The sequence below is a fragment of the Pelobates fuscus genome, chromosome 4 (genome assembly GCF_036172605.1).
Source record: "Pelobates fuscus isolate aPelFus1 chromosome 4, aPelFus1.pri, whole genome shotgun sequence".
NCBI classification, from domain to species: Eukaryota; Metazoa; Chordata; class Amphibia; order Anura; family Pelobatidae; genus Pelobates; species Pelobates fuscus.
The window spans coordinates 7,535,813-7,549,927 of NC_086320.1; the positions used below are offsets into that span (position 1 = coordinate 7,535,813).

The 14,115-nt window shown below is 43.4% G+C and overlaps 1 protein-coding gene across 1 annotated transcript in view; it reads right to left on the reverse strand.

The window, feature by feature from the left end:
• The window catches only part of SCRIB (scribble planar cell polarity protein), a 195,589-nt gene that overhangs the window by 140,232 nt on the left and 41,242 nt on the right, over positions 1 to 14,115 (reverse strand). The window contains exons 2-7 of the mRNA XM_063450950.1: positions 11,190 to 11,307; positions 7,563 to 7,641; positions 3,685 to 3,774; positions 3,324 to 3,380; positions 1,030 to 1,093; positions 318 to 392 (exon numbers count right to left, since the gene is read on the reverse strand). Coding sequence (XP_063307020.1) covers positions 318 to 392; positions 1,030 to 1,093; positions 3,324 to 3,380; positions 3,685 to 3,774; positions 7,563 to 7,641; positions 11,190 to 11,307 — 483 coding nt within the window. The remainder of the gene's footprint in view (positions 1 to 317; positions 393 to 1,029; positions 1,094 to 3,323; positions 3,381 to 3,684; positions 3,775 to 7,562; positions 7,642 to 11,189; positions 11,308 to 14,115) is intronic.

Sequence of the window (14,115 nt, forward strand, 5' to 3'; positions counted from 1 at the left end):
AGGGGGGCCCACGGGGATGTGCCACTCCCACGGAATACATTTTGAACAATCCTTTACGGATAAAGAACAAAACAGAAAACTTGCATTGAGATGAAATAGTATTTAAATTTGCTCTGGTTAAAAAAAAAGGGGGGGGGGCGCAGTTTTGGCCCATATTTTTCTTCAGGATTTTCTCCTGAATTCTGATCTCTGGCAATATTTTCAAACCGTGGTCAGATCACAGAGCAATATGTCCTACTGCATCTCAGTGCATGACAAATCTTCTGAACTGTCATGAACTCTGGGCAGTGTTTTCTCAGGTCTTGGAGAGTACTTACCGGCGGCAGAGCAGAGAGTTGATTTCTGTCTAGCCATAATTCACGGAGATTGGGTAATGCACCCAGCGTATCGGGCTAGAGAGGGAAAGTTAAACAGTGTTACACAGCATTATATAATAACACGTTAGAACACGCTCTAAAAGACTTTGCGCTGGCGGGTTCCTTCTTACCAGAACCTGCAGGTCATTGTTACACAGCATTATATAATAATACGTTAGAACACGCTCTAAGAGACTGCTCGCTGGCGGGTTCCTTCTTACCAGAACCTGCAGGTCATTGTTACACAGCATTATATAATAACACGTTAGAACACGCTCTAAAAGACTTCGCGCTGGCGGGTTCCTTCTTACCAGAACCTGCAGGTCATTGTTACACAGCATTATATAATAATACGTTAGAACACGCTCTAAGAGACTGCTCGCTGGCGGGTTCCTTCTTACCAGAACCTGCAGGTCATTGTTACACAGCATTATATAATAACACGTTAGAACACACGCTCTAAGAGACTGCTCGCAAGCGGGTTCCTTCTTACCAGAACCTGCAGGTCATTGTTACACAGAATTATATAATAATACGTTAGAACACGCTCTAAGAGACTGCTCGCTGGCGGGTTCCTTCTTACCAGAACCTGCAGGTCATTGTTACACAGCATTATATAATAACACGTTAGAACACGCTCTAAGAGACTGCTCGCTGGCGGGTTCCTTCTTACCAGAACCTGCAGGTCATTACTTCCAAGGTCCAAATGCTCCAATTTCACAAGGAACGAGAGAGATCTGAGCAAAGGAAAAGGGAGAGGACTGTGTATAAGCTAAGCAGCCATATTTAACAATGCAGGACGTGAGTGGAATATAACGTGCAATGGGAGTTACACAGAGAACATGGTGAGGATAAAAGTGTGTAATAGGGATCGACCGATTATTGGTTTTACCGATACCGTCCGATATTCTGTATTTTCGGCAATATCGGTATCGGCCAATAGAGATACCGATACTGCCGATAATACATACCAGGACCGCCGGGCCCATTAAAAGCCCGGCGGTCCTGTGGGGCTCAGCAAGCTGTGACTTACCTTCCCAGCAGCTCCCTTCAGCTCCCCTGTGCAAATCTCGCGAATCCCGCGGCCGTCAGAGCGTTGCCACGGGTTACCATGGCAACGCTCCTCGTGGCACACAGGCCACGAGATTTACATAAGTGAGCTAAAGAAGCTGGGAAGGTAAGTAACCGCTTGCTGCGGGCCCCCACTGCACAGTCCATGCCACTGGACCACCAGGGAATGCCATAGCCCCCCTCCCTGGCCAGGTAACAAGCAGGGAGGGGGGGACAAAAAATAAAATATATAAATATTAAAAATAAAATTAAAATAAAAAATGCCCCCCTCCCCCCCATTTTACACAAATTACACCCCTACACAAATACACACTGCATTCACTATACACACACACTACACAAACTCACTGCATTCACTATACACACACACTACACAAACTCACTGTATTCACTATACACACACACTACACAAACTCACTGTATTCACTATACACACACACTACACAAACTCGCTGCATTCACTATACACACACACTACACAAACTCGCTGCATTCACTATACACACACACACTACACAAACTCGCTGCATTCACTATACACACACACACTACACAAACTCGCTGCATTCACTATACACACACACACTACACAAACTCGCTGCATTCACTATACACACACTACACAAACTCGCTGCATTCACTATACACACACTACACAAACTCGCTGCATTCACTATACACACACTACACAAACTCGCTGCATTCACTATACACACACTACACAAACTCGCTGCATTCACTATACACACACTACACAAACTCGCTGCATTCACTATACACACACTACACAAACTCGCTGCATTCACTATACACACACTACACAAACTCGCTGTATTCACTATACACACACACTACACAAACTCACTGCATTCACTATACACACACTACACAAACTCACTGCATTCACTATACACACACTACACAAACTCACTGTATTCACTATACACACACACTACACAAACTCACTGTATTCACTATACACACACTACACAAACTCACTGTATTCACTATACACACACTACACAAACTCACTGTATTCACTATACAAACTCACTGTATTCACTATACACACACTACACAAACTCACTGCATTCACTATACACACACTACACAAACTCACTGCATTCACTATACACACACTACACAAACTCACTGCATTCACTATACACACACTACACAAACTCGCTGCATTCACTATACACACACTACACAAACTCGCTGCATTCACTATACACACACTACACAAACTCGCTGCATTCACTATACACACACTACACAAACTCGCTATACACACACATTACACAAACTCGCTGCATTCACTATACACACACTACGCTACACAAACTCGCTGAATTCACTATACACACACACCCTGCATTCATAATACACACACTACACAAACTCACTGCATTCACTATACACACACTACACAAACTCGCTGCATTCACTATACACACACTACACAAACAGACCCTGCATTCATTATATACACACTACACAAACACACCCTGCATTCATTATATACACACTACACAAATACACACAGCTCACCTGTAAACACACTGCATCCACTACATGTGGCATGTATATTTTGTGCATTTACCTTTAGAAATAGTTTATTTTTTCCAAATGGTAAATGTACAGAATATCGGTAAGTTATCAGCTATCGGCCTGGAAGTTCACAGATTATCGGTATCGGCTCTAAAAAATCAATATCGGTCGATCCCTACTGTGTAATACACAATGCATAGGTTGAGCTTTACAGAATAAAAAGCCATGACATTCACTCAGTCAGGAACATTAAACAGCAGGGTGGACACTGTATTTTATTGCCAAGGGATTGAGGCATTCACATATATAATAGCCATGTCGAAACGCTCTCATGCCAATACTCACGTGGGCACAGATTTCAGGATATTTTCCCGCAATTCTAAAGTAACCAAATTGGCTAAACTGCAATTAAAGAGAAAATGTATTAATTTTAAATATACATGCAGCAATGAGCAATGACCCCTGAAAACACTGGATACACAGGCACTCTCACTAGCTAGATTTCAAGATGAGGGTTAAAAACAGATGTTTCTGCCAAACTAGGAAAATGAAGAAGTATCTGTCGTTTGATTCCACGATTTACAGATATGGTTAGAACGTAAAAGTCTGGGAGCCCGATACAAATCGCATGTCTGTCATCAAAAACGTTCCGGAACTAAAACCATTTAAAACAATATCATGTAATTTTCTGTGACTCAATACTCACTTCCCGATGTCACTGGGTAAAGTCTGTAAAGACACATCATTCAGTGCCAAGTGTGCCAAGCTGCGCAGCTGGGTAAATCCATCCGGAAGCCTGCAGGAGAGAGTACAAAGGCAATAGAATGAGTGCCAAAAGGATGAATATTTGGTTTCTCATCTCAGAGTTAGCAGTTCTGACCAGTGTGTGGATGAGGGCAACACTAAAGGATTGTTCCCAAAATGTAATCAAAGTCTTGTCGGGGCGCAGGCAATCTGTTCACAGACAAAAACAATGTATGAAAATGCCAAGTCTTGCAATTCATTTATTTCTTGTCTGGTGCAATGACTCGTGCTTTCCCTAGCAAGAGAAGTGTTAAATTAAAACTGGACTGCACTCTTCGGTCAAAGTGAAAGTTATCCAATGCCTTCATACAACCTTTCCTCTATACTCAAAGCTCCCACTAAAACAATTCTGACTAGTCAGAAAATTTAACAGAAAACAACATTTTTGACTTGATATTGACAATGACATAATATTCTGTACAACGGGCAAAGAAATAGGGAAAAGGGTAGTGAATGTCCCGCTTACTTCCCGGTCTAAAGATAAAAAGTGAATAAATAAACTGAGCGTAACGGTAATCCACCACTTTGGGCTATGAAGGGCCTAACAGAGAGCCAATAATTGTTTAAAGGGACACTATAGCCACCAGAACAACTACAGCTTATTGAATTTGTTCTGGTGAGTAGAATAGTTTCCTTCAGGCTTTTTGCTGTAAACACTGTCTTTTCAGAGAAAATGCAGTGTTTACATTACAGCCCTAGGGATAACTTCACTGGCCACTCCTCAGATGGCTGTTAGAGATCCTTCCTGGGTCATGGCTGCCTAAAATGCATCAAAACATTCAGTATGCCCTCCCTCTGCATGCAGACACTTAACTTTCCTCATAGAGATTCACTGATTCAATTCATCTCTATGAGGAGATGCTGATTTGCCAGGGCTGTTTTGGACTTGATCTGCCTCCTTCACAGTCTCAGCCAATCATATGGGGAAGCATTGTGATTGGCTCAGAACAGCAGTTCTGATGTCAGCAGACAGCTTGCTGGTCTGAGGCAGACAAGGGCAGAGCCAGCAGCTGCAGGTTTGAATGCAAGTAAGATTTTACTATATGTAGGGAGGCAAGAGAGGGCCAGCGGGGCTAGATGGTGGTTTTAACACGATAGGGTCAGAAATATATGTTTGTGTTCCTGACCCTATAGTGCTCCTTTAATTCCCATCCAAACATTTTTGCCTCTGGTATTTAAAGCAGGGTTTAAAAGATTAAAGGGACACGATAGTCACAATCACAACTTTAGCTTAATGAAGCAGTTTTGGTGTATAGATGATGTCCCTGTAGTCTCACTACTCGGTTATCTGCCATTTAGGAGTTAAAGCACTTTGTTTATGCAGCCCTAGTCACACCTCCCTGCATGTGACTTAAACAGCCTTCGTAAACACTTCCTGTAAAGTGAGATCTAATATTTACATTTCCTTTATTGCAAATCCAGATTAAATTTGAATTTCTTATCTCTTGCTCTGTTAATGGCTTGCTAAACCCTAAATGAGTCTTCTATGTGATGAAAGCTCAATTTAGAGAGCAGGAGATAAGAACATTTAAGTAAGTTACGGTCTGATTGAAAATTAAACCATTTTGTTTCATGTAGGCTGTGTCAGTCAGAGTCAGTGAAGGTGTGGCTAGGACTGCAAAGGGATTTAGCATCTAAATCCGAAGTTTCCCCGAACATAGATTTGCAGGATTCCATTCCCTAGTGAACTGGTCTGTGCTCGGGGGAATTCCCTCAAACATAGACCTTCTTTCTAGCACACGTTTTCCCCCGAAAAAAAAGCCCTAGTGCGCTTTTCAGGGGGAAAATTTATATAAGACCCAGTCTTGGGGAAACACGGTAGCAGAGCATTGAGCAGTGAGACTTCAGAGGCATGATCTATACATCTAAATGGCTTCATTAAGCTAAAGTTGTTTTGATGACTATAGTGTCAATTTAGGTCACTGAAAAGGTTGCTTGGAGTCAAAAGCTGAAAATGATAATGTCTGATCTTATTTGCATATTTTGCACTGCACTCTGGTACAGCTGTTCAAATTGCTCAGAGCTGCTAAGTCTGCGGCAAGATTTTTATTTTATTAAAATGTACACTCTAAGTACTAAAACCACTATATGTTAATGCAAATACCCTGTCTGATAAACGAAAATATTGCCATTTGTGAGACGGCCAGCCAATCCATGAATTCCTTGTCTTCATGTTGTGCAGAGCATCTCATTCAATGCCTCACTGTGAGAAACGTGGCTGTGCATGCTCAGTAGATCCCCAAATAACTGTGACAGTGACAACTTACCTAGAGTCTCTGCTGGTCGCCTGCAGCCGGGTGTTTTTCCCCAGACAGGCAGTGCATGACAAGGAGTGTACACTAAAGCTATAGTCCCATAAATAGTTATATCAGGACTATAAGTACCTTTATATCACTGTCAGCACTGGGACTCCTCCGCTCCTCTGCTGACTTCCTCCATGATCTCGTCCAATTATTATCAGAAAGAAGTAATGGACTGGAAATAGGCATGCACGACAAACCAAATACCACTCCCACCAGCATTACATTGCAGGACCAAATTTTGCTCTGTTAAAGACAGAAGCGTCTGTAGTGGCTCTCAGGAAGACTGCTATTAGAGGCATACTTAACCCATTAACGTAAACAGGAAGTGGTCTGGGTGACTTTAGGGTCCTTTTATGGATGTATCTTCTACATCATCTCTTATTAGTATCAAGTCAGGACCTTAAAATCCTGGGCTCTTAATGGCAGGTCTCTGCATGCTCAGGCTGTGGGATTGTGAGGGCAGACAGCACAGAAGCCTAGCGCACCTAGGAGTGAGTTAACCAAGCTAAGGCTCCTGCGCTCTTGTAATCTCAGTTTCAACTCCTCACCTGTGCGGCGCGAGGGATGGATTGCACGATGGGCACGGATAGGCCAAGAGCATCAGCTGACGGTCGCAGCCTAATCATTGGTACCAAATGAGAACACTACACACTATTCTCAGTGAACGCCCAAACACACACACTAATACTACATGCAGTACGCATGTAGTACACCAGAAATCCTTCATTATGATGCTACAATTACATTTTATGCTTGGCTAGTAGTTTGTGACTAGAAATTTTGAGCCCTGCCCTAAAGTATTCAGAACAGCAAACTAAGCAGCACATTTTATTTAAACAATAACATTTAAAGTAAAACGCATCCCCCAGCAACACAACTAACTGGGAAACAAACGGCTCATATTCTGAATCCTGTGCCTTCCGAATGAGAGTGACCTATGCCAAGCACACATTAAATTCAAACTGATAAATTTAAAGCAGATTCCATGCATGGTGCTTGCAGAGGGATACATTCTTGTTTGTGCCCCGACAATGCTGACATTTAACGCACATACAGAGAGCGTGCAAGAAAACCTTCAATAGGAACAGAATGATGGGAGAGCTCACAAATGACTGTTCCCATAGTGCAGCACGCTCATGCCTTTTAATCAAGTTATCACAATCAATTTGTGAAGGTTTTATTCAAAATTTAGAAGATAGAAAAAAAAAAAGAAGGTTACAGATGTATAACTTTCTAGTGTGAATTTAAGAATATTACTACCGGTATTTCCAATAGGTAAATGTAATTTTTAGTACAGACCTGTAGGGGGCAATGTCTCTCCAGATATAGAGAGCTGCTAGTTTGGGGAAGTTTGACAAATATAGGGCACACTACATGTGGAGTAGACAGATATAGGCATACAGTGAGCTGGGGTGGGAGAGGATACAGGAGGGAGTACTGTCTAGATATCCATAAGAGTGGGGGGGTCACACGTTACCTGGACAGGGGGTTTCCACTGAAATCGGCTATCTCTAGAGATTTGCAGAATTTGATGCTTTCCGGGATTTCAGGAATGTCTGAGATAAAGAAACTGAGTGAGAACCAGGCGTGGGGAGGACAGAATCACAGTAGGAAAGGGAACGGGGGCAGCATTACAGAAATACGTTATAAAGAAGAACAAAATACAGAGATTATGGAGAACTGAGGGAAGGACGAGAACTGGATGAAAAGCTACGAGATGAACAAAAGGAGGAGGATGAGAACAGAGGGTGGAAAGATTATACAAAGAACCTTAGAAGAACTTAGAAAGGAGAACAAAGAGGAGAGACGTTACAGGAAGAACAAAGGCAGAAGAAGAAAAGATAAAGTCACAGAGGATGGATGAGGAAAGGAGATATATATTTTGATAAAAAATAGCTGTGCAGCAAGTAAAAAAAAAGGCTTACTCCATTATTTCATGCTCCTGTCGAGGACATTCCACCGCATCGTTAGCTGGACAGGTGCGAGAGCTCTGGGCTGTCTAATGCCATGCCTATTCTCTGCACAAAGTTTCATCGATTGGCTGAGAGTAATCAGCCGACACTCTCAGCCAACGAGATTAACAGCAGGTCCAGCTTCATCAACTCTGCCGACATTTCAGGTGGCAAAACATTGCAAAACGGTTTGCCCCCTTACATGGAGACAGCAGTGCTTATGATGCTAGCAGTAAGAAGAGAGATTCTATTGCTGTGCAAACTAACTCCTCTAAAAGAGCCTGATAAAACTGCGAGACAAGGTTTTAAAAAGTAGCGAATAATACACGCAGGACTACTCACTAAAGTGAGAATTCAAAGAGAATTTCAAATTTAAAGCGACACTATACCCACCAAAATAACTTTAGCTTAACCCCTTAAGGACACATGATGTGTGTGACACGTCATGATTCCCTTTTATTCCAGAAGTTTGGTCCTTAAGGGGTTAAAGGGACACTCCAGGCACCCAGACCACTTCGGCTCATTGGAGTGGTCTGGGTGCCAACTCCCACTACCCTTAACCCTGCAAGTGTAATTATTGCAGTTTTTTTAAAACTGCAATAATTACCTTGCAGGGTTAAGTCCTCCCCTAGTGGCTGTCTATTAGACAGCCACTAGAGGACACTTCCTGCTTCATAGCACAGGTTTTCTGTGCTAGAGCGTCGCTGGACGTCCTCACGCTGTGTGAGGACCTCCAGCGTCGCTCTATTCCCCATAGAGAAGCATTGAAATTCATTTTCAATGCTTTCCTATGTGGTGCGCTAATGCGCATGCGCGGCATTGCCGCGCATGCGCATTAGGTCTCCTCGGCCGGCGGGCGAGATCAGTCTCGCCCACCGGCCGACGTAACCAGAAGGAGGAGCGGCGGGGGAGGAGGAAGCAGCGACGTGGGACCTGTCGCTGCCCCTGGTAAGTGACTGAAGGGGTTTTCACCCCTTCAGCAACTGGGGATTGGGGGGTGGGAGGGAGAGGGACCCTCCAGTGCTAGGAAAACGGATTGTTTTCCTGGCACTGGAGTTTCCCTTTAATGAAGCAGTTTGGGTGTATAGATAATGTTCCTACAGTCTCGCTGCTCAATTCTCTGCCATTTTGGAGTTAATGACTGTTTATGTAGCCCTAGTCACACCTCTCCTGGCCGAGACTCACACAGACTGCATTAAAAATGGTTTTATTTTCCAACAGATGTAACTTACTATAAAAGTTTTTGTCCTGCTCTATAAATTAAACATTAATCACACATGGGAGGTTCCTTCAGGATCCAGAATGTTATTAATAGAGCAGTAGATCTATTCTAAATTAAACAGAATGTGCAATAAAGAAAGTTTAAACATTAGATCTCTCTTTACAGGAAGTGTTTAGGAAGGCTGTGCAAGTCACATGCAGGGATGGGTGACTAGGGCTGCATAAACAAAGTGCTGTAATTCCCAAATGGCAGAGAATTGAGCAGTGAGACTGCAGGGGGATTATCTATACACCAAAACAGCTTCAATAAGTTACAGTTGTTTTGGAGACTCAAGTGCCCTTTAAGTAGCTGAACAAGAAGCAGGATTTTTCCAGGTTTAACGGAAGAGATTTTACCTTGACATGGCAGGTGAACTTTCACTTTAATGGCCATTAGATCCAGTTATTTACATGTGCATAGGGATTTGGGATAGTGTACAAGTAACCTTTTTATTATGGTTTTTATTGTATGTATTTGGGACTGTACTAGTTATTGCTGCCACCCAGTTGTAGGAGTTTGAGCACAGGGATTTATTTCGTAAAATATAATTTGTCCAGTTTGGCTATTTAGACCTCAAATTTGAAATTTGAACATTGAATTCTCATTTTAGTAAAGAACACTAACTGGGTTTGGGGAGAGCAAAGGGGGAGAGCGCGAAAGCCCGGGGACAAGTAAGGAGAACGTGGAAGGCAGGGGACAGGTAAGGAGAACGTGGAACGCAGAACAGTTAAGGAAAACGTGAAATGCAAGGGACACAGAAGTACACAAAATGCAGGAGACAGAGGGAGAACACGGAACAGGTGATACAGAGAGGGAGAGAGGGAGAGCGTAGAACGAAGGAGGCACAGACGCCGAGATTATTAGCGCAAAAGCAAAAAAGGTCTAGGAGCTGAGAGGTGAAGCATGCACGAAAGTCATATTTATATTGTATCCAAAAGACAAAGAAGAAACAGCAAGATACTGACAGAATAAAAATGTCTGAGTCACTCTCTGATTTTTTTTTTTTTTTTTTTAAATTCAGACCTGATCACTTTCTCCTTTCATTGCTCAAAAGTAGGGATCGACCGATTATCGGACGATATTCTGTATTTTCGGCAATATCGGTATCGGCCAATCAAGATACCAACAATACATACCAGGACCGCCGAGCCCATGACAAGCCCGTTGGTCCTGGAGGGCCCGCAAGCTCTTACCTTCCCAGCAGGTCCCTTCAGCTCCCCTGTGTAAATCTTGCGAGTCCCGCGGCCGTCAGAGCGTTTCCACAGGTTACCATGGCAACGCTCTGCGCAGCACGCAGGCTGCAAAATTTACACAGGGGAGCTGAAGGGAAGGTAAGAGCTACCTGCGGGCCCCCACTCGTCCATGCCACCGGACCACCAGGGAATGCCATATCCCACCTCCCAGGCCAAGTAAGAAGCAGGGAGGGGGAAGGGGAACTAAAAAAAAAAAATTAAATTTGAAATTACATACCTACAGAAACACACTCTGCATTCACTATACACACACACACACACACACACACACACACACACACACACACACACACACTACACAAATACTGCATTCATTCTAAACACACTACACAAATACACACTGCATCCACTACACAAACACACACAGCTCCCCTGTCTAAAAAACATTGCATCCACTACATGTGGCATGAATATTTTGTGCATTAACCTTTAGAAATAAATAGTTTACTTTTTCAAAATGGTAAATATACAGAATATCGGTAAGTTATCAACTAGTTCACAGATTATCGGTATCGGCTCTAAAAAAAAAAATCAATATCGGTCGATCCCTACTCAAAAGTAAAAACAATTGAACTTTTTGATTTGAGTTTTGATGCAAATCTTCATGCTTCCTTTTGTTATATAAATCTGGTACTCACCATTGCGAGAGATGTCTAGTTCCACCAGTTGCATGAAGTTTGCTACCTCCGGTGGAAGCCTCTGGATCTCATTATCACTCAAACCCAGCTTCCTCAGGTTCAAGAGACGAAAAAAAGGCTGGACATGTAAAATAAAAATAAAAATTTAAAAAAGGTGAACGGAAAGAGTGGTGAAACAATGTTGTTTCGTGAGAGAGACAAGGTCAGATAGTGTAAAGGATGAAGAATGAGATTTAAAAGGTGAGTATTTGGGAATCAATTGATGAACAAATAAATGCAACAGCAGATGGTATTGCAAACCGTAAAGTGAAATAAATAGAGTAGGACAAATCAGATGGAGGTTAAAGGATAAGGAAAGAAAAACAAATAAATCAAACATAAGTGTAGCGGAACACCTCGTAACCCGACCAGTTACCTCCGCTATTTCTCTTCCTTCGGCTGAACAGGAACCATTTAGGATATAAAGAGACCCATTTCTCCCCCAGTAACTGGACAACACACAGTTCTGGAGGTACAACCACACTTTATTGGTCACACACGGCTTTCAAACATAACCCCATGCAAGGGGTGTAACACACAGCATACAATGTCCCCTCCCTGGGAACCTAACGCGTGAAGTTTCCCTTAATCTCCAAAAGCCCGCCACCCAAACACATGGTTTCCCACATCCGGGTCTTCATCCCATGAGCCTCTGTACCTGGGAGAAAGAGCACTGGGAAAAGGGACTGTCCCTTTGTCTCCCAGGGACAGAGAGCACGCCCGCGGGAAAAGAGCTGGTCTCTTTGTCCCAGCGGGAACCGCAAAGCCCGCCAAACTCGCCAGCAACCCAGAAGCATCCACATCAACCTCAAGGACCCTCACAACGGCCCCTGTCGCGAACTGCCTTAGTTCACGGGGTCCCTGTGTGGAAACCAAGCATCTCCTTTCGGGATACGAATTCATGAATTACTTCCCTTACGGTTTCACACTTATGTTGCGAGTGCAAACGTTCTAATTGACGCAAACATTCTAATGGGGCACTGGGAAGGCCCTTGTTTGGGAAACGAACGAGTCGGGAAACAATCTACGAACGTTCCCCCTGGCTGGCTTTTGTCTGCACGAATGGCCGCCAGCTGGAGGAGTGCTCATTAATGGTTTCCCTTGCGGTTTGCCACTATGTGACTAGGTGTATACATAAATTAGAGGGGCAAAGGTTTAAAAATAATATCAGGAAGGGGGAGCTGGAGCTACTCCTTTCTATAAAGGCGCCCAAATCCCTACTGAACACCTTTTGAAATGACTTTATTTCAGTCCTGTGATTGCAGCTTCAGACGCTCTCCCAGGAGATACATAGTTTGGAAGAGCCCTGGTCTGACTGTCAGCATGCTGCCCCATTGAATACCTAGTTATTTAGCGCTCGTTCTCGGCCAGGACATTCCCTGCTCCTGGACAGACTGCTTTCTTTTTGCTTCTACAAAGACAATCTATGCAGCCTGCTTCATTCCTGTGTTTGTTTCCTTTTATCTGGATGTTATTCCAGCCCTGTAGAAAGGCATGACTTACACAGAATGCTAGATACAGGACATAGCAGTCACTAAAACAACGACGAAGTCCCCTGTTACAGGGGAGACAGACGTAATACAATAAGGAGGTGACATGGAATCTTCTACATCGGGTTTACCAACATCAGCAGCAAGAGCTGATGCTGTGAATACAAATCCCAAGTAAAACATTTCACGCACACATTAGGGGCTTGGCCTCCTAATTACTCCTACAAGCCATTCATGCTGTGTTACTTCAAAGCACATGGGAACGCCTGCAAATTAGACCTGGGACATGGGAGGGGTGCAGGAAACGTCCGTGCTAGAACAGGACTCGTCTACCTGGGAAAATAACCATAATTTGCACATGGTTTGTATAATGTGTGTACACAAACCATATATCAACACACTAGAAACGATTATTAATAACAGTGAAGTGTATTATAGGAAATAATGGCACTGAATGGCTCTGGAGACAAACCACAGCACTGAAAGTTGGGGTCTTCTGAACCCCAACATGGCTTTAATTTTCCTACAAAATGCACCTGAGTGTTGAGTCTTATATAGTACATGCTTTGCCTAGGGCTTCCAGGCCAACGCAGGAAGCATGTGGCCTGCACCTCTAGCGGGTGTAGATCACAGAAATTGTTCATTTGCGGCTGTGCTCTGACTCACTGAATGCCAGGATAGCAAGGGAGCAATTACTGAGGTCTACACCCACCAAAGGTGCAGACCACACACTCCACCACTAGGACTAGCCCTCACAATGGACTAACCCCCCTGCCCCTCTCCCACCAGACAACCAGTAATTGTCTGTAACATGTGGATATGGTGTTTGTTGGCTGTGTGTGAATGAGGTGTGTGCTGGCCATATGTAACATGTGCTCCACCTGTCTAATGTGTAGATGTGGTGTGTGCCACCCCCCCTTCAGGCAGAAAGCAGGAGTTGGAAAACAGCACACTCCGCTTCCACACACTACAAACAGCCAGCGCAAAACAGACCGTAAGTAGAAACATAATACAAATTACAAGTAGCCAAACACAAACACACACACTAAGAAGGATGACAGAGGAAGAGACCATAAGGGGCACAGAGAGACAATTTTTTGCAATAAAAAGTTTTTGTTTTGTTTTTTTAAATTAAAAATAAACATTTATCTGGAAAAATTCTGTCACTCAGCTGAAGTCACTACAGCTGAGTGACATTTTTTTCCAGGTCCATTTTGTCTCAGTTTGGCATTCAGATTTAATTTGAATACTCCTGTTTCCATCCAGGGCTCTAGGCAGAGGCCCCATTATTATCCCCACAGTGCGTCAGGAGATTGTCAGAACGTGACAGGTAGTTTGGGCTACTGCTTCATCTCTTACATATCTTAAAATATCCACACCCATGTGAGCAGGTGGGA